The 19,328-nt window shown below is 41.2% G+C and overlaps 2 protein-coding genes across 3 annotated transcripts; both read left to right on the top strand.

Moving 5' to 3' along the window:
- The first annotated feature begins 1,804 nt into the window (after positions 1–1,804).
- Positions 1,805–10,984, top strand: LOC127779338 (la-related protein 1A). 2 transcript variants are annotated; one of them, XM_052306081.1, is made up of 14 exons: positions 1,805–2,479; positions 3,637–4,195; positions 4,285–4,447; positions 5,681–5,771; positions 5,928–5,999; positions 6,085–6,596; positions 7,060–7,129; positions 7,733–7,798; positions 8,486–8,790; positions 9,092–9,226; positions 9,361–9,424; positions 9,649–9,794; positions 9,889–9,993; positions 10,528–10,984. In XM_052306081.1, the coding sequence occupies exons 1-14, from the start codon at positions 2,171–2,173 to the stop codon at positions 10,706–10,708; spliced, it is 2,778 nt and encodes a 925-aa protein (XP_052162041.1). In that variant the 5' UTR covers positions 1,805–2,170; the 3' UTR covers positions 10,709–10,984. The 2 variants fall into 2 exon arrangements, with proteins under 2 accessions (XP_052162041.1, XP_052162033.1); XM_052306073.1 differs by having other exon boundaries at positions 1,807–2,479; positions 9,086–9,226.
- A 4,404-nt stretch (positions 10,985–15,388) lies between these two features.
- On the top strand, positions 15,389–16,347 carry LOC127760068 (E3 ubiquitin-protein ligase EL5-like). Its single transcript, XM_052284278.1, has one exon. It carries the CDS (start codon positions 15,454–15,456, stop codon positions 16,069–16,071), a length of 618 nt encoding a protein of 205 aa, XP_052140238.1. The 5' UTR covers positions 15,389–15,453; the 3' UTR covers positions 16,072–16,347.
- Positions 16,348–19,328: the final 2,981 nt, after the last annotated feature.

Here is a 19,328-nt window from a genome sequence, read left to right on the forward strand (position 1 = left end):
TCTTCGTTAAGCAATACCTATCTACTCACCTACTCCATCTTGACCACCGACCATCATCCGTAGCCCATCCATCAATCGAGGGAGCTAGCCAATGAGCAGCAGGTTTGGATCAAGCAAATGTTGGTTCGGGCAACCCCACCACCAGTGGAAGGGCGCAGAAGTCTCCAGCCAACCCCATCCAAATCACCGAAAAGAGGAACCTGAACCTAGCATTGAGGCATCGGATCCATCGGAATATGGCTGCACCGAAACAACAGCTTCAAGCCTCCATGATGATTTAGCCAATAAAGTCGATGAAGGGACTATCCACCATGGTCCAGCATGCATGACACTTGAGATGTCCTGCAACACATACCGCCACCACGGGTCCAACCACCTTCAGCAAACGCTATGGACATGACACCAAAACAGGATTAACCTTAAAACACAAGAGGACTTGACATGGAACTCGAACACTAAACTATACTACACTTATTAAAGAAGAAGGCCCGACCCTTTGTTTGACCATCACCGAGGGAAAGCTGTTGGAAGCAAGGTGGAAAAGGGGTCATGGAAGGGTTTTACTGTAGCTCTCTCTCTCTCTCTCTTCACCTTTGATGTTCTCCAGAAGCCTCCCTTGTAAGGTAGGCTGTTTAAATACAAGAATATGGGTGTGGAAAAAGACACAAGATTTATGGAATATATAATATTGTTTATGGAGTTTTTATATTGAATATTGTTCAGAACTATATTAACTCATCTGTACTACCTGTCTAACTCCGTCCATACTATATTAACTCATTTGTACTATCTGTCTAACTCCGTCCATACACCAGTGTATAGCCATAAGTAACTATTAATTATCCCACAAAATGTAACGTTGAGACAATTTTCTGTATAACAGCAATAGACTTATGCCACTTTTTTTTTTATAAAAAAATTGTAGCATTATAAGCACCCAAGGAACTATGTATAATTTACTTAACAATATAAATATTTTGCAAAGATACACAAATTCTGAGTTAAAAAAACATGTGCTTTTGCGATTTTGCTATATATTTGTCGACAAATTTTCTCCCAAAAATTTGACAGATGTAATTACAGTACAATCGTAGTGTAATTACACTGTAACTTGCATGTAATTACACTGTAACTATAGTGTAACTTATATGTAACTTGCAAAAATCTCTACGTGATATGTTATTTCGGTAAAATAGAAGTTGTGGGAACAAATCCTTACACATATGTGTGTGCCGTGATTTTATTTTTCTTCCTCACCAAAACAAATCTTTTAATAGATGTAAAGATTCAAAATTACATGAAACTTATATACAAGTTACACCGTAGTTACGTGCAAGTTACAGTGTAATTACATATAAGTTATAGTGTAATTACACTATAATTGTACTATAATTATATCTGTCAAATTTTTGGAAGAAAATTTGTCGATAAATATATAGGTGGTCCCGTGCTTTTGTATTGTGTTTGTGTGAAAAAAGGACACGGTAAAACAAGACGTTGGAAACCCAGTCACCCACGGCCACAGCCCAACAAGCCCACACAGGCCACAGGAGGGTCCAACCGTCCAAGGGACAGACGACGACGAGCACGAGCCCCAGCGAAAACACCGCGGCAGCACCGCAGCAGCCGCCACCCGTGCATCCCTACCCGCTGCTGGCCCCACCCGTCATATACACCCTCATCCAGCCGGTATTTCCTCCCCACGGTCGGGGCCCCACATGCCAGCCAGCGCTTTGCCTTTCCCACATCCCCTCCTAAACACAAAAGTCCCCGTAGGTCATCTCCCCCTCCTCTCTCTCTTACCTCACGTGCTCCACGCACGCAGAGTCGAGACGCGCACGCCACCCTGTCGCTCTCTCTCTCTCGCTCTCGCCCTCGCCTCTCCCCTCCCCATCACCACCCAAAACCCTAGTTACCCCCACCCTCTCAAAACCCTAACCCCACCTCACCACCCTCCCCGGCGGCGGCGGCGGCCCTTGTGGCTGTGCACCCATCACTCCACCGGATAAGCTCTAGCTATCTATCATCCAAAGCAGCTTACTAGTCTGTGCTCTCTCTGTGTCGGAAGGCGGCGGCGGCGGCGCGGCGGCTGGTGGTGGTGGGCGGGGGAGGCGGCGGTAGAGCGGTGGTATCTGGGCGTTTTGTGGCGGGGGCGGCTCGGGCGTCGGCGATGGAGGAACCGAATGTGGGCGGAGGGGCGGCGGCGGTGGTGGCGCCTGAGGGGGCGGATCCGGCTGGCGGCGGCGGCGGTGGACCGGGCGCCCCCGCGTCTCCCTGGAGGAAGACCACGCCGCCGCCTGTGGCGGGTGAGGCGGTGGTCATGGGGGCCAAGTCGTGGCCCGCGCTGGAGGAGGCTAGGCAGAAGGTCGCCGCCGCGGAGGCCGCGGCGAGGCCGGGGGCGGGCAATGCTGGCGGCGGTGGCGAACCAGCGAAGGGGGCGCAGGCGCAGCAGCCGTCCCCTCCCCCGCCACAGTCGCAGGTATAATCTGGTGCTCGTGGCCAGCCATATGCTTGTTTGCTATGGCTTTCTATTTTTGTTAGTTTAGTTCTTAAGGAAATTTTAGTGTATGGTAAAGTTTGCTCACTTCGGTAGATGTTTATAGTATTTGTCTCTCTATACGAAATAGGTATAGGTTGGGTCTGGGTATGCATTGGTCTACTGGTGAGTAGTAAAGTAAAGCTTGGCTGTTTTTGGAACCACGTATTTCAGGTTCAACTTTCTCGAGTGTGTTCAACTGTCCATGTTAGTTTTTTTGCTTGACAAGACCGCTTGTCCGCTTATGTTCAAAGTAGGTTACACATGCATTTTGCATTATGATGTAAGTTTGCTATTTGTCTTAGAAGTAATGTTCTCTCTCAAGTCAACCATGCCCCGACAGCAAGTGGTTGATAGATTATAGGTGTCATATTTTGATACGTAGGATTTGTGCATTTTTTAACCTATTATCAGATTTTGTTTCCACACAAGTTGTGATCCAATTGGATCTTTGTATGATTTTGTCCACTGTGTCTGTAGCCATCACATTATTTTAGGTATTGCTGTTTGGTCGCAAACTTGCAATCATTCCAATGCTATCTAGACGGTTATTCAATCTTAACTGAACATGCCTTTTATAGCTATCTCCTTTGTAAGACTGCTGGGATGGTTACCTAACTGACTCCCATGGAAGCACTTTCTTGGGTGCTATGGCAATGCAGTACATATTGAACTTATTTATCATCGTGGGGGTAAATATAAGCCTTGCATTTGTGGCAGTTTTGTAACGATCATGATATACATTTATCATTGTTAAGATGCATGGGTGGTCTATCCCATGAAACTGATTTGTTCCAAGGTCCACTCGGTAAGATCAGGAAAACATCGTTCTTATTTGGTTTGGTTCCTTGCCTTCCCTGTAAACCAAATAGTTGTCAAACAGGTGTTTTGTGTTTCACATGCAGACTAAGGATAATTGTATGCTTTTCATCAAATGGTTTAAAGTCCCTTAGGAGTTATTTTTTTTTATTTTAATGTCTTATGAGCTGAATATACATTATTTTGTCACTGTTCTACACAAGCATTTTTTTTGCTGATCATATAAGCATTCTTCCTGTTCTGATTTAGTCTGATGCAAAGGGGGAAACACTTGTTTGTAGGCACCTAATCGCACGCACAAGTTTGATGGCCATGGAAATCCCAACAAGAATAATCAAGCATACCATAGAAATGGCCCCAAGAGACGTTCTCCTGCTGCGAATGGGACTCCATCTTATCCTGCCGCGATGCCATATCACCAACATCCAGGGCAACCTTTTTACTACCCTGTTATTCCCAGTCCAGTGATACTACATGAATATCCTTACCCACCTTTTGCTGTTCCGGTTCCAAGTCATGACCCGCATGCTGGAAAATCTGGATATGAGAATTCTATGCCTGCTTATGTTCCAGTAGATCAAGCTGGTGGCAATGAAGGTAACCGGCCAGTGCCTCCACAACCAAGGGGAGACCTTCATGCTTGGAGGCCTCCTGTTGGTGCAAGACCCCAGCCTGGCCTTGAAGGCCGTGGCCATTTTAATCACAATTGGCAGAATCCCCAGATGTTCGGTACCAGGGAAAACACAAGTGTACCACAAGGTGCTGGGCCAAGAGCTTTCATGAGACCAATGGCACATCTGCCTCACACTCTGGGATACATAAATGGTCCACCATACCCTGGTAATGCTATGCTCACTGTAATGGCATCTCCTTTCATGCTTGGTATTAGAGCTTTTTTTGCACCAATATTAAAAAATGTGTTGACCCAGGGCCAATGCCTCCCATGTATTATTACATGCCTGCTGTACCCATGGAGCCGATGAGAGGTCCACCACGTTTTGTCCAAAACCAACCACCTCCACATCCTGTTTTATCTCCTGAAGCTGCTGAATTAAGAGCTAAAATACTGACTCAAGTGGAGTACTATTTTAGGTAAATTCTTATTTCTTCTATTGAGTTGGGTAGCTATTTTATATTGGGTTAAGTCTGATTTACTCCCCCTCAATTATCACAAAAGTACGATCTACCCCCCTTAACTCTAAACAAGATATTTTACGCCCTCAAACTTTTAAAACTGTACGAATTACCCCCTTTCCACTATATTGGGTAGTTTTTGCATAAGTGGTGTCTATGTGGCAACAAAATCAGTGGACCTTTTTTTTAAGACCTATGGACCCACCTCCCATTCTCCTTTGTCTGTGTTCTCTCTCTGTGTTCTTCCTACACGAGCAAGAGCAACCATCCAAATCGGAGATCTCTCAAAACCACATCCGACATGGCAGCAACAGTTCCATTTCTGTGACTCGCCTGATGCAATCAATAACTGGCTTTGCTTGAAGGGATGCCTCCCACTGAATCCAAGGCCATATGTCATCGAAGTATCCAGCTGCATATGACTGATTACTTCCTGATTGATCTCTCTGTTGAGCTATGATGCACACCTAGATGGAGCTGCTGCACATGGTTGGAGCTCGTCAGGTGTCCTTTTCCTGGAAGTTCGCGAGGAGATCGCCAGCAGCTTGAATGGGCCTGGCTGTGGATAGATCGGGGAAATCACTAGCAGCTTGGGCTCCGCTGTCGCTCCCGCCTCATACCAGTCTGCCACTGTTGTCTCCATCGTGCTGCTACAGTGGAGATAGGGGCAGGGAGATGCGACTCGGTTGCTGCTCAGAACCAGATGCCATCGCGCCTAAAGTCCAAAGGTTGCAGGAGGGAGAGGGGAGAGAAATAAGAGGGGATGAAGAAGGTAGGGAGAGGCTGACAAGTGGGTCTGATTCCACGTTGGATGCCATGTAGGCTTAAAACCACCATATGGTTAGCAGAAGGGGGTAAATCGTCTGGCTTAAATAGTACTTTTTCCCCAAGGAAGCATGATGGTTGATGACTAGAAAACAGGCATTTGAGCATTTACACTACCTGATAGAGTTTTCATGCAATTTCAGAAAGCAGTGACAAGTTAGTCCCATTGTATGTCTATTGAACTTTGGAATATATGAACTACAATTTGATTTTGTCAATTTCATTGTTGTTATCCTATATGCAAACACTGACATGCTGCACTACTAAAACTATTTTGTATGTATGTGATGCACATGGGTTATCATATGCACTTTTATCATTTGTCATTCATAAGGTCTTTTATTTACCCATTATGATGCTTTTCAGTGATAGTAATCTGGATCATGATAATTTTCTTAAATCTTTAATGGACGAACATGGCTGGGTTCCAATTTCCAAAGTTGCAGACTTCAATCGGGTATGTTTTTCTCAGTACTTAAACTTTTGCTATTTCACCTTTATATTATGCCATATAACTACTCTGCTAGTTTGGCTTGTTTAGTTGTTTTGCAGCTTAAGAAAATTATCAAGGATATACATCTAACAACTCTGTTATTGCTTGGTTCATTTGCAGCTTAAGAAAATGACCACGGATATACAACTGATTGTAGAAGCATTGGCAAACTCAAGTCTTTTAGAAGTTCAGGTACGTTTAATGCAACTATTGTTGCTTAGATCCCTCTTAGAATGTCATCTCTCTTATTTATCTTATGCCTTTTGTATACCACCAGGATGGTAATATGAGGCGGCGTTCTGACTGGTCAAAGTGGGTTTCCTTGTCTGGGACATCTCTTCCGAGTCCATCTTCAACCAGTATGGATAACACTACTGGTGAATGTAATAAGGATGCTTATTCTGAAGATGAAAAGAAGCCTCATCCTCGCAGCGTAGATTGTGTTGGTATGGGGGCTTCTGATGAGCCATCACATGATACACTCAGTAGTTCAGTCACTTCACTGAATAAGGGCTTATCAAACATTAGTATTGATAATAAGCCTAAGAGCATTTCTGCATGCTCTCTGAACTCACAAAAACATGAAGCTGCTTTTAGGACTGGTGATGTTAAAGTTCAGAAAGTAAACACAAAGATCAAAGTGCCTGATTCTCAGAGGGAAAGAGGTTTCTGTAATGATTTCCCAAGTGACTCTCCTAGCTTCAGCGGCGATCAAAGCACATTCTTGCTTGATGAGGAATTAGAATTGGAGCATGCAGAGCTTTCACATGATCTCTATTCGCACAAAAGGTGAATTTTAACTAGTTTATATATGATCTGTTACTTCATTTCATGAGCTATAATTTGTTGTTTTATTAGTTTGTTATTCATTTGGTAGTTTATAGTGTTGTTATTGTGATTTGAGATTAAGGCGATTTTGGTTGTAATTTAGGCTTCCTACTCTGGCCGAAGTGATTATTATTTTATGTATTCATTTGTACAGTTTTATGAAATGAAAGATGTATCCAGGCCACTTATGTGAGATGTGTGCTATACTGCTACACCCTCCTTTTCCATCAGTTAATGTCCTATTATTTGATGAAACTGGATATTCTTCTGTGTTCACATTTTGGAGTGTTAGGCACATGTATTCTCAGAAGTTCAAAAATTGATTATATATTTTTTCATGTAATACTGCATCTTTTATCTACTACACTGCAGATTCTAGAAATGGTATGCATATAATTGATTCTCTTTATGTTTGTTTAAGCAGGGTCGATGATGAGGAAGATGATTTTTATGTTGATGACCAAGATGTGAACAGGCTAATAATCGTTACGCAGGTTAGATTTCAAGTAGTATTTTGTATTGCTAGCTCTGTGTAGTGATATACCTCCTTCAGTTTGCAGCTCCTTGCCTTCGTAATCTGAACACACTGGGCTTGCCTTTTTTTATGCACCATGCACCAATAAGTTTTGGGACAGTTTCAATGGCGTTGGATAATTTTGTTTAATGTTTAACTATTTCTAATTTTCATGTTATGATGATTTACCTGATTTCTTATTTTTTGTATTTATAATAGTCTTGCTATTTCCCTTGCTACGAATCCTATTTGAGCAGATTATGTTCATGCTTAATAATTACATAACAAATAAATAGTTGATTGCTAAGTGAAATTTTATGCTTTATAGGGACATGCCCTTTTTATTTCATGATTTTTGACTTGATTGAGATACATTTCCATGTACTGTGATATACCATTATTTTAACATTATTTGCTTTATAATGACTTGAATTTTCTCATCTCTAAATATTATATGTTAATTAGCACCTTAGCATCCATCAAGCAAATTTTGCAGCACGCTATCTTGTATGCTTTCACCATGTTAAGCAAGTCTTGTCTTGGTAATAGTGCAATAAACTCTTGTCAACTATCTGCGTTACAGGACGGACCTCAAGCATTTTCAAAAGAGGAAATATCAAGAATCAATGAGGGGTTATATTACTATGAGGTAATATTTTAGAGCATAAAAAGAACAAGATTATCAGTAATTGGGGTTGTATGTGCATTTTAGGGGCCAATATAATGTTGACACAGTGCTGTGTTGTTTGGGAACTGCCATTCACTCCAACGCTTGTATTTATTATTTTATTTTAACAATTACATGCTCAATTTTATGCAAGTAAATAAGCTTTATTTTGGGCATGCAATTCAACCCAGTAGGCCAGTATCCTGTTTTATCATGAAGTATCCATAAAATTAAGTAAAATTCCTGCTCAATTTAATACAATTGTCCAGGCTCTAATTCAGGTTTTCTGTTTTTTAGATTATCATCCCTTTTCTTTCTCAAGAATTGCCTGCATTTGATACTTGATACATATTATAGCTTTGAGTTATATGTTAGAAATTAGAAATGTCCCAGTAGCATGAATCTTTCCATGTATAGTGCTGGATTTTTTTTTTTTGGTATGGCTAATCAATTCTTTGAATTTTTGAATCATTTGTACTAAACTGAGTGTTGGGAAAAAGGTACGAGACAAGGGTTATCTTGGAGCTAAATCGAATTTAAGTCAAGCCAGGTTGATCCAAACCTGAGCTGTTCTTGCCTTTCTTTATCCCAAAGCCCTTTCTGGATTTATGCTTGCCTATAAAATTACATTATTCTCATGCTAATACATGATATTTATTCTTGCTTTAGAATCACGCTTATAATCAAAGAAGTTCCCAAGCTGGCACCATAGATATTGATTCTAAACCAGCTGGTGGTTCAAAGGGGAATCCCATTAATATTGTAAACAATGGAATTGAAGATTCTGGACAGCCTATCCCACGAAGGAGGCACAACAGAGGCAATAGAAAAGCACAGTCCTCTCATAAGCAGAGGTTCTTTCCTGGTAACTTTGCGAATAACACCAATAATAGATCTCACTATGGCGGTGTATCAGAGAGCCCCCCAAGCAATTCAATTGGATATTTCTACGGATCTACTCCAGAAAACCACAGGTTAGGTTAATAAATTAATTGAGGTTTTATTTCTGTAAAACAAATACTTATCTCTATGCTTTGTAGCTGGTCATATTGTCATACACCTGCACCATTCTTAGCAAGAGATTTGAAAACTGAGTACATGATTTGCGCATGACATTTAAGTTTCAAGTTTATACACTTGCATGGACAAATCCATCTCTGCCAACCTGTTTTTTTTATTGAAGGTGGACAGACACCCACTGTTATCATGAGTGCCTTTTTCATTGAAGCAAAGCTATTGAAGTTATCTTAACTAAGTGTTGTTGTTTAGCTATAGAAGTTCAAGGTTGAGCTCCTCTCCTCATGGAATCCCTACTGGTAGCTCGCCTGTTGGTTCTGTGCCCAAATCTTTCCCACCATTTCAACACCCAAGTCATCAGCTTTTAGAGAAAAATAAATTCCAGCAGCAAAGGTAAGCTGTCAGTATAGATCTCAATTGAGTTGCAGTTCTTTCTAGTACTCATTCCTTTGCAAGTGTATTACTACCCTTTATTCGTTGTTTCATAGTAAATTGATCCGTTTTAATGTTTTCTTCTGCATGTAAAGGTACAATAAGTTCAAAAATCGATGCATCGCTGAACGCAAGAAGTTAGGGATTGGTTGCAGTGAGGTGCAACTTCCTCGCACATCTCTCTTTCTATGGCAACGTTCTAACTAGATATACATAAATCTGACCAAGCTCATTTATTACTCTCTTTGAATCATTTTCTTCATATGTGAAATCATTTGGTGTTACTATTGTTTTGGCAATTATTACTGATTATATGCCGCATGAATACTTGTTCTGTTTATTGATTATATACTGATGCTCTTCTATCTTCCAATGTAATGCAGGAAATGAATTCGTTATATCGTTTTTGGTCGTATTATCTGAGAGATAATTTTAATGATGATATGTACAAACATTTTAAGAAGTTTGCACTAGATGACGCGGCAGCAAATTACAGATATGGACTTGAATGTCTCTTCAGATTTTATAGGTACGGTACATAAAAATTTTATAGTAATATTCCCATTTTTTTCCTTGCATTCCATAATATAGCAGCAATGTTCACTGCCTGCTTGTATTTACAGTTATGGTTTGGAGAAAAACTTCCAACGCAATGTGTATGAAGATTTCGAGCAGCTGACACTCGAATTCCATCACAAGGGTGATCTTTATGGACTCGAAAAATACTGGTAATTTGCATTTCTCTGTTACTTCCTGTCCCCTAGTAATCTAATTATGTGGCTACTGTCCTTGGGGAAATATTTAGCACAGAGCTATTTACACCTGAGCAAACACCAAACAGTATGCAACTCAATGGTGCATTTCCAATATCAAATATTCACAACCTTATGCTGTGGAGTATTGGCATGATAAAGTTGTACATGCTCAGTCCCAGCACAAAGATCATCAACGAGAAATACCATCTGGTGTCACTAATACGTTACCTCCCTTCTCCCACATGTGAACCTCACACTAGATCGTATTTTCCAATTTATATTTTTTTGTGGTGGCACTGAACCAAATCTTCTTTTGATTATAACACACGCTATTGTTACATGAAAGCTGGTTCAGACCTGGATAGCCTGGGTACGCCCTGAAAAGGGTAACTGAAAATGAATCTTAAAATTATGCTGGACTAGTGGAATTGGCCAACCTAGCAGTTGTAAGATTTGAGTTTGCGATACTTTGTTGCTGACAGATCTGCTTTTTGCTAATTGAACCAGGGCTTTCCACCATTTCCGAAATCAAGATAGCAGCCCCATTATCAAGCATCCAGAATTGGAGAGGCTCCTAAAGGAGGAGTTCCGAACCATCGAGGATTTCAAGGCACGGAAGGCAGCAGAGAAAGAAACTGGCAGCAGTACTGCTGCCGCCGCAGGCCATAACAAGGCTGATGCGAAGTAGGTCCTAGCATGGCATGAAATTTTGGTGGTCATCCCACAAAAAGGAGAAAGTAGCAAAACCGTTTTTGTTTGGTGAAAAACTTAAGGATTTGAGTAGACACCTGTGCAGATTTTGTTCTCCCCTGCCGACGATACTTGTGTGGCCTTGTCCAGGAAATTTTCCTCTCGCATTTTTTCCCATTACATTCCTGGCGCAGCGCCCTGTGGGATTTGTACATAAAGATAATAATTACTTGTTGATTAAATGGACAAATAATAGAGCCTGGAGTTAAAATGACACGGCATTGTCGTCTTGCCGTTGCTTTTGGAAGGTTTATCTTAGGAAGTTTCTTCACCTGTGGTCCGGAGGCTGGAAACCAAGTCACGGTCATATTGCCTTTGTGAGCTTCTCTCCATGGACCATGGTCCTTTTCGAAGTCTCTTTCACTTCTCTGGTGGCAATGCCTTTATTTTTGTCGTCGGCCGCACGTTATATGTCAGCACAAAGTGCCATATTCTCGTTACTGGAGATCCGGCGTACTGGCACGACGAGGTTTTCTCGGTTTGTGATGCCTTGCTGGTGCAGTAAGGGCCTGTTCGGAGAAGTTTCTAGCTATCCGGCGTACTGGCACGACGAGGTTTTCTCGGTTTGTGATGCCTTTTGCTGGTGCAGTAAGGGCCTGTTCGGAGAAGTTTCTAGCTGCAGCTTCTTTCAAAATCTCTAGCTCACCCAAGCAATCTAGATTGTCATCCAGATTTTAAGAATCTGTAGTTGTAGAATCCAGAAAATGAACTAGAACTCTAGAACTCAGAAGCTGAAAAACCTAGCTCATCCAGATTCTCAGAAATTGGTCACCAATTAGAAGATTCTTAAAATCTTAAACTCCTCTAAATAGGGCCTAAATCGTTTCTTAATAAGCACTAGTGCCATGTGTCTGGGGTTGGAAATGGTAAAGGAAATTTTCGATTGACGGAGCACAGTTTCCGTATAGGGGGTATTGTTACTCTTTTGTTCCCAAATAAACACTATGTTTATTTATGGATAGAGGAAATATTTCAAATTCATTAAAAAAAATCAACTTCTAAGAACGAGATAAATGACTATTCAGATTTATTCTCATAAGTTGGTTTTCAGGAATGGAGGATATGTACAAGTTTTTCGATTTTTTGTTTGCAAACCGACATAATGGACGTTGGACCCAAACCCAGCACGGACGATAGGAGAAAATACAGTGGCCAGGGCTGAGGCTCTGCGTCATATGGATCCGAGCCTAAGTGGAGTAGATGCTCTCGTAGTTCGAATGAGTACCCAATGCCAGTGTCAAAGGACCACTTGTTATAGATGTTAGTCCAAATAATCTTTTCAATATTGTTAGCCATCTATCGACTCAATCATACCAAATTACGATAAACAAAATAATACTACGAGTTTACGTATAGCTTATATCTCCAGACTCTAATTATTAAAACACCTCAACCAACATGGCACATCGGCTACTACAGGTTTAATAGCCTAACTGTCATCCTTCCTCTATATGACTGCTACATTGTCATTATCATTGTTACATTGTAATATTCACTCTGTATTTAAAAGAATAACTAGAGGATTAGAGTCTGATGCTAACTTAAACTTTATATCGCTATTAAAACTTCAAGTTTAATTTTACTTTAGTATAGTATAGTCAGCGCCATATTTTCACTTCTCTCTTAGAAGTCATTTGATATTGTCATTCTTGTTTCCAAAGGCCGGTGTTCTATTTAGGTTGTGGTGGTCTTGGAGTGAAAATATTTTTGTCACATGTGATTCATTGTACATTTAGTTAAGAAATTTTGTATATGCAACTTTTTTTCGCTTGCTGTTTTTCACTCTGCACCTTTACTAGTAAGACGTTTGGTCGCTCTCTAAAACGTGTCTAATAATTCGTCGATGATTAACTTTAGAGATTGGTCCTACCCAATCCCCAAACGGAACTAACTACTACTGTAGTTCCGGAATTATTTGATGATAGAAGACATCTGACCCTAGATTTAATTAGAACAGTAACTAAGTTGGCGTGTACCTAAAACCTCTGCATAATTGTGCTACGAGTCATTCCTAAATGGACAGAATGAACAGCTCACACATGGACGGTGACGAGTGACGACAAGCCCCAGCTAGATCCGATAATTTTCCAGCTCACTTGGGAGTTCAAATGTTAAAAATCTCTGTAAAGCCGTTATTGCGTAATTAATCGAAATGTGACCTTAGCAAGTTGGCAAATTGTGAAAAACGCCTACTAAACCACCAATATTTATTACTTCTAAAACGAGCCAATATTTTTGTAATAAGACGTAGCCGGATACAGACTGACGTGGATATTGATTGATTTTCATCATTAAAAGTACAGTGTATTCTTAAAAACGATTATTCATGTTTTTTAATATTGAAATAATAATTTCTGGCCTCTATTCATGATGTTGTACATAATCGTAAACCGTTGTTCATGTAAATCGCATAAACGGTGATGTGGGTATTTTAAGATAAATGGGAATGTGCTTAATATACTTTTGGACAAAGGAAGTATCTGTGTGTATCTACACAAACATTTACTCCCCGATTTTTGTCGTCCAAAACAGTGCTTGGGCTGTGTTAGGACTTTGGAGTACTGGTTGATAACTCATTCCCCTCACAGGAAAAACAAGATTAATTAAGTATTAGCTTAAAAAAATAGATTAGTAAGATTTTTAAAGTGATTTTTTTATATATTATTTTTAAAAAATGCATCGTTTATATGTGGTGAATGGTTGAAATCAATTTAAACTAGCTCTCTATAATAGTCAATACTATAGATTAAATGTATTTAGGACGTGTAATTACTCTCAGTTAGAGTTAACTAAATAGAGTATTACCATATATCTAACGCTACAATAGTGTTGTTAGTGATGGGAGTGAGGATGTTAGCATGTTGCCTCCCACCAACTAATAATGCTTTTAAAGAGAGAACAATCCCACCTACTCAGGTTGATTATATGGTGGACACATCCCTTATTAAGATCAACTCCAAGGCTCATAATGCTAGAAAAAGATATGAACGTACATGTATAATTGTGTCGCCCAAGCAGACATTATAAGCAACAGAAAATTAAAAAGAAAACATACCTACTCTAAAAACTTTAGGGAGCATTTGTTTGCACAAAGACAATATTAATAGCTGTAATATTTAAAGTACTATATTTAATTAAACAAATTTAGTCTTGTAGATGTTGAATTTTTTTATAAACTTGATGAAAACTAAAGAAATTTGATAAGAAAAATCAGAACGACTTAGAGCAGATACAATAGCAGGCTATTAGCCAGCTGTAAACATATTTTACTAAGATAAAAGATGAGAGAGAAAAGCAGCAGGCTACAGATCTATAGCCAGCTGCAGCACGGACTCCAAGATGTAATGTGTGTATGACGTATGGGACCATATATTAATAGTATAGTAAGCAACTATTGTATGAATTAGCTATTAGATTGGCTATAGATGAATTGAAGCTAGTAGTGGGTTATACTATTAAACTTGCTCTTATAATATGAAACATTTGGAGTAGGTACGAGGCAAGACCACTGCTAGGCTAAGGGCCTGTTTGAGGAGCTTCCAGCAGCTGCAGCTTCTCCTAGAATCTTTAGTTAGCAGACGCTCCCCCAAACTGTCCAGCTTTTTACCCAGATTCTGAGAATCTATAGCTATAGAATCTGGAAAATGAACTAGAAGCCAGAAGCTGGGTTTCCCAGTTTCTTCAGATTCTCACCAACTAGCTTCTCAGCAGTTGCTTCTCAGAATCTCAAGCCCATCCAAACAGGCCCTAAGAGCAATTGAAACCCCACCCAAGCAATCATCACAAATCAATTTTTTAGCTTTTCAATATAAGTCTAGAAGTAAGTGATTTTCACATGTAAATCCGTCCCCTTGACGAAATTGAAGTACACTCCTTGTCGTTTATCGTGTAAACCATCCATGCATCTCCACGAAAACGAGAATGACTATCAATTGCTTGAATCGGATAGTTTCTTGCGGATCTTGTGCAAGTTCGGAATTCCATTTCAAAGGCCGGAACTTCCGATTCGGCATGTTTCACCGGAAGGCTTGGCTGCGGTGTGCTCCCGTGTTTTCGTGCAAACACCTAACTGGAAATCCGTATGATTGTAATATACATGAGAATTAACTAGGATTATCACACAATTTTCCATGTAACTAAATGTTTCTAACCATCAAACAGCTCTAGGTATCGCATGATACTTGAGTATCAGCTGATACCTACTAGGTATCAGTCGAGACCTCAGAGGTATTATTCCGTTCGAATGGGGTATCGGCCGATATCTACTAGATATCAGACAATACATGTAAGGTATCATACCATCCGAACTAGATACTGTTCTCATTTTCCATTTTAGTAATATGCCACTTCAGGCTTAGAACGGTTAGAAGTTGCTGAGGCCCATGAAATTTACTCGAAAAGGAAGCAAAATCTGATATAAATTCGGTGAGGCCACCGCCGGCCACCGCGTCCCTTTCATCGCGTGGCTTTCCCACACATCGCTATGTCGCTGGACGCCATGACAAAACAAACCAACCCCTTCAAAATAAAAATAAAAATAATAAAAAAAACACCACCCTTATCTAAATTATTATTATTATTATTATCATCTCCTCCCGCTCCCGCTCGCTCGCGCCATTTTCCAGCCCAAAGCCAAGCGCCTCGGCTCGCTCTCGCCGCCTCGCCGCGCGCCGCGCGCTCGCCATGGAGATCGGTGGCGTGCTCGTGTCGCTGCTCTTCGCCGCCTTCTCCCTCCCCTGCCTCCTCCTCCTCCTCGTCCTCGCCGAGGCCGGCCTCCGCCTCGCCTCCCTCGCGCTCCGCGGCGGCCGCTACGCCTGGCCCACCCGCTCCGACTTCCTCGGCTACCGCATCGCCCGCCGCCGCCGCGCCGCCGTCTCCGGCGGCGCCGGCGGGGCGGACGGCGAGGAGGAGGCGCAGCCGACGGCGGAGTGCTGCGACCGCCTCGCAGTGGCGGTGTACCGGCGCGGGCGCGACGCGGCTCCCGTGGACTGCGTGTTCTGCCTGTCGCGGGTGGACGACGGCGAGGAGGTCCGCGAGCTCCGGTGCCGCCACGTCTTCCACCGCGCCTGCCTCGACGCCTGGCTCGTTCTCCCGCGCGCCACCTGCCCGCTCTGCCGCGACTGCCTCCTCCCGCCGCCGTGCGAGCCGCCGCGCAGCTTCCCGCTCGACTACTACGACGACGACGACGACGTCCACTTCGGCTTCAACGACTTCTCCATCACCTCCTCCACCACCACCACCACCTCCGCCGCCGCCGCCGCCGTCGCCTACCCACACGGCGTCGCGCTCTGGCCCATGTAATAAATGTAATAATCGCCATTGCTGCCGCTGCCGGCTGCCGGCTGCCGCCATGCGAGAAGCCGAGGAGCAGAGTGTTCTCTCTGTTTTTCTTCTTCTTTTTTTTTTTTGGTTTCTTTTTGCATAGTTTTTTTAGTAATTAGTTGCTAATTAATTTGGGACTGATTGCTTGATTAATCTAATGTAATCTAAGATGATCTGGCTAGGTGGCCCATGTAATGTAATGTAATAATCTCCAATTCTCCATTGCTGCGGCCACACGAGAGAAGCCGAGAAACACACAGGCATCTTTTGACTAGCTTTACGAGGTGATAGGCTAGACGACTTGAATTTAAATCCTCGTTCATTCTAGCTATTTGATACTAAATCTTTATCTAATATTCACGTCTTTTTTAGCATAGTATTCTCTCTGTTTTTTCATATTTTGGGGTTTTTTAGTAGTTAATTGCTAATTAATTTTGGGACGGATTGCCTGATTAGTGCAAAAGACGATCAGGCTTAGGTGGCGGTTGCTGGCTGCTGTCCTGTCCTGTCTTGCTCTCTCTCCCGGTAAATATCAGCGACTGATAACGATGCCTCACCTGCTACTATTTCTCGGATCGTCCGTACATCTTTCATCTACTACACGAGTACATGGTCATATGCATTCATCACGAGAAAACGCTGCATAATGCAAACCACACACCGTCCCACTAATGCTTCATTTCTGGGCATATACAAATACTACCTCTATCCTAAAATATAAAATATTTTATCCACGTAGAAGTAGTGCTTCATTCCTGCAATCCTACTGATGTATATATATAGCGAGAAATGAAGTGTTATGCCAATTCAGAAAACACAAAAAGGAAACAGTAATATATTATTTGTGAGCAATTTAACTAACAATATGGATTAGATACCACCTAATAATAGGAATAAGTTTGCTGGGATCGTGAAAGAGGAAGTAATTCGTTGGATCGGTTCTCCTGATCCATCCTCCATTATCAAAGGATCAGCGGAGTCCCAATCCATGGTGGAATTCCCCGCTCCATGGTGGATAATATCACAGCAAATCGATGGATTGACCTAACCTAGTGTGCAAAGCACGTAGACTAATGCAATTAGGGTAGGTGGCGGTGTCACCGAGCGAGCCAGCCAGCCAGCCGGAGTTGACAACACCGGTCCATCGCGATCACGATTATGCAGCCCCCCTACAGTAGTAGTTTCTCCATCACAGTAAAAAACAATCTAGAAGTACCTGAAGTAGATTTGACACTATTTGACACTATTCAGTACTCCATCCGTTTCATAATACAAGTGATCTTAAGTTTTTACTTGTACTACTTCCTCCGTTTTTTAATAGATGACGCCATTTACTTTTTCTCACATGTTTGACCATTCGTCTTATTCAAAAAATTTATGTAAATGTATAAGATATAAATCACACTTAAAGTACTATGAGTGATAAAACAACTCATAATAAAATAGATTATAATTACGTAAATTTTTTGAATAAGACGAATGGTCAAACATGTGAGAAAAAAATCAACGGCGTCATCTATTAAAAAACGGAGGTAGTATTTAACAACTCATCTTATTCAAAAAATTTGTGTAAATATAAAAAACAAAAAGTTATGCTTAAAGTACTTTGGATAATAAATTAAGTTACACATAAAATAAATAATAATTTCAAAACTTTTTAAATAAGACGAATGGTCAAACAGTGCAAGTAAAAAAGTCAAAATCCCTTATATTATAGGACGGAGAGAGTACAACAGATTTGAACAGAACAGTTCAGATTTGTTTTGTAATAGATGATGTCAAATCCATTTCTAAATTATTTATTTTTTTCCTAACTAAGGGTCTGTTCACTTTGATACCACTTTCAACCTTATCAAATTTTGATAAAGTTGTCAAAAAATGACTACATTTAGTTTGCTGCCAAATTTTGGTAACTATATAAAAAATCCTACCAAAATTTTGATAACTATATCAAAATTTGGTAATGCCAAAATTTAGTAAGGTTTTTTTTTTATATTAAAGTGAATAGGCCATAAGAGAGTACAGTGAGTGACTGTGAAGGCCAGCCAGCCATAAGCCTAAGCTAACCTAATCCTCCGTCGCGTAGCAAGTTGACAAGGCCAACTTGCCCAGCAACCAGCAGGTGGCGCAGCCGTAGCATGGCGCACGTACGCGCCCACCGCATTTCCGCCCAAACGGGGGAGCTATCCGTGACCGTGCGCCCCTATCCGAAGTTGTTAAGATCATTAGCAGTTCGAAAGAACGTGCTAATGATCTTAATTCAGAAATCAGAACAGAACGAAGCCCTAACATAGTATGATCCGGACCGGCATTCTAACAACCTCGCGGGCGTGATATATCCTTCCAGGCTTCACAATTCCGACGAAAACCGGTCGAATTCCTCGAAATTTCGACGTTTCGATACGGCTCAAAATTAGGTTTCAATTGGAATTTCGAAGGCTAAACAGTATATTTGGTCGAAATTCAGTCGGAATTTATCAAAAACCAATTAAAAATCATCGAAAATCGTGATATCAATGAGACTTAAAATTTAGTGGTGAACCGGTATCCTCCTTCCCGCTTGCAGGTGCAGCTCGATCGCGCGCGCACCCGGCACCGAAGCGCAGAGAGATCAGGTGCCGCGGCGACCGGCCCGGCCACGACGACCAAAACATATCAGCATTCAACACGATCCCGCGAGGGCGCATGCTAAACAACCTCATCTTTTTCTTATGTTTATAGTTATCAACCAAAATTTAAAATTTCAAATCGTTAAGAACACGTGTGTGTATATATATAAGAAATATATAAATTATTTTTTATTTGTATCCTAATAAGCAAAAAGATAGCCGTTCCCCAACTGCCGTGGCAGTACAGCCTACAGGTGGTGTACCTGCATATGGCCGGCAGGCGACATATCCATCGCCGTTTGGTACTCAATCCGCCGTGCACTGTGGCGTACTGAGTTGTACGTACTACTACTGTGTAGCAGCCAGATCTTTTTTTCTTCCTAAAAAAGAGGGACGTAACGTAACAACCGATTGATAAAAAACTACTAACCTCTTCTGTCGCACATATATTTTCGAATAAACCAAAACGGCTTATTAAACAATAAAAGTTAATTTATAAGTACAACTTCTATATATATTTGTTCGTAGCGACTTAAAAGCTAACACTAAAAGTAAATTACATTCAAAATATTTAAAAATCATTCAAAAAGTTAAATTTTAGCTTTTTCTTTGGTTTATTAGACCAAC

The sequence above is a fragment of the Oryza glaberrima genome, chromosome 1 (assembly GCF_000147395.1).
Source record: "Oryza glaberrima chromosome 1, OglaRS2, whole genome shotgun sequence".
NCBI lineage: Eukaryota > Viridiplantae > Streptophyta > Magnoliopsida > Poales > Poaceae > Oryza > Oryza glaberrima.

Excerpts from the sequence above, each read along its gene's own strand:
- LOC127779338 (XM_052306073.1), top strand. The coding sequence starts at position 2,171 with ATGGAGGAACCGAATGTGGGCGGAGGGGCGGCGGCGGTGGTGGCGCCT. Across the intron at positions 5,772-5,927 it reads AAGTTGCAGACTTCAATCGG|CTTAAGAAAATGACCACGGA; the intron begins GTATGTTTTTCT and ends GTTCATTTGCAG. Across the intron at positions 6,597-7,059 it reads GATCTCTATTCGCACAAAAG|GGTCGATGATGAGGAAGATG; the intron begins GTGAATTTTAAC and ends TTGTTTAAGCAG.
- LOC127760068 (XM_052284278.1), top strand. The coding sequence starts at position 15,454 with ATGGAGATCGGTGGCGTGCTCGTGTCGCTGCTCTTCGCCGCCTTCTCC.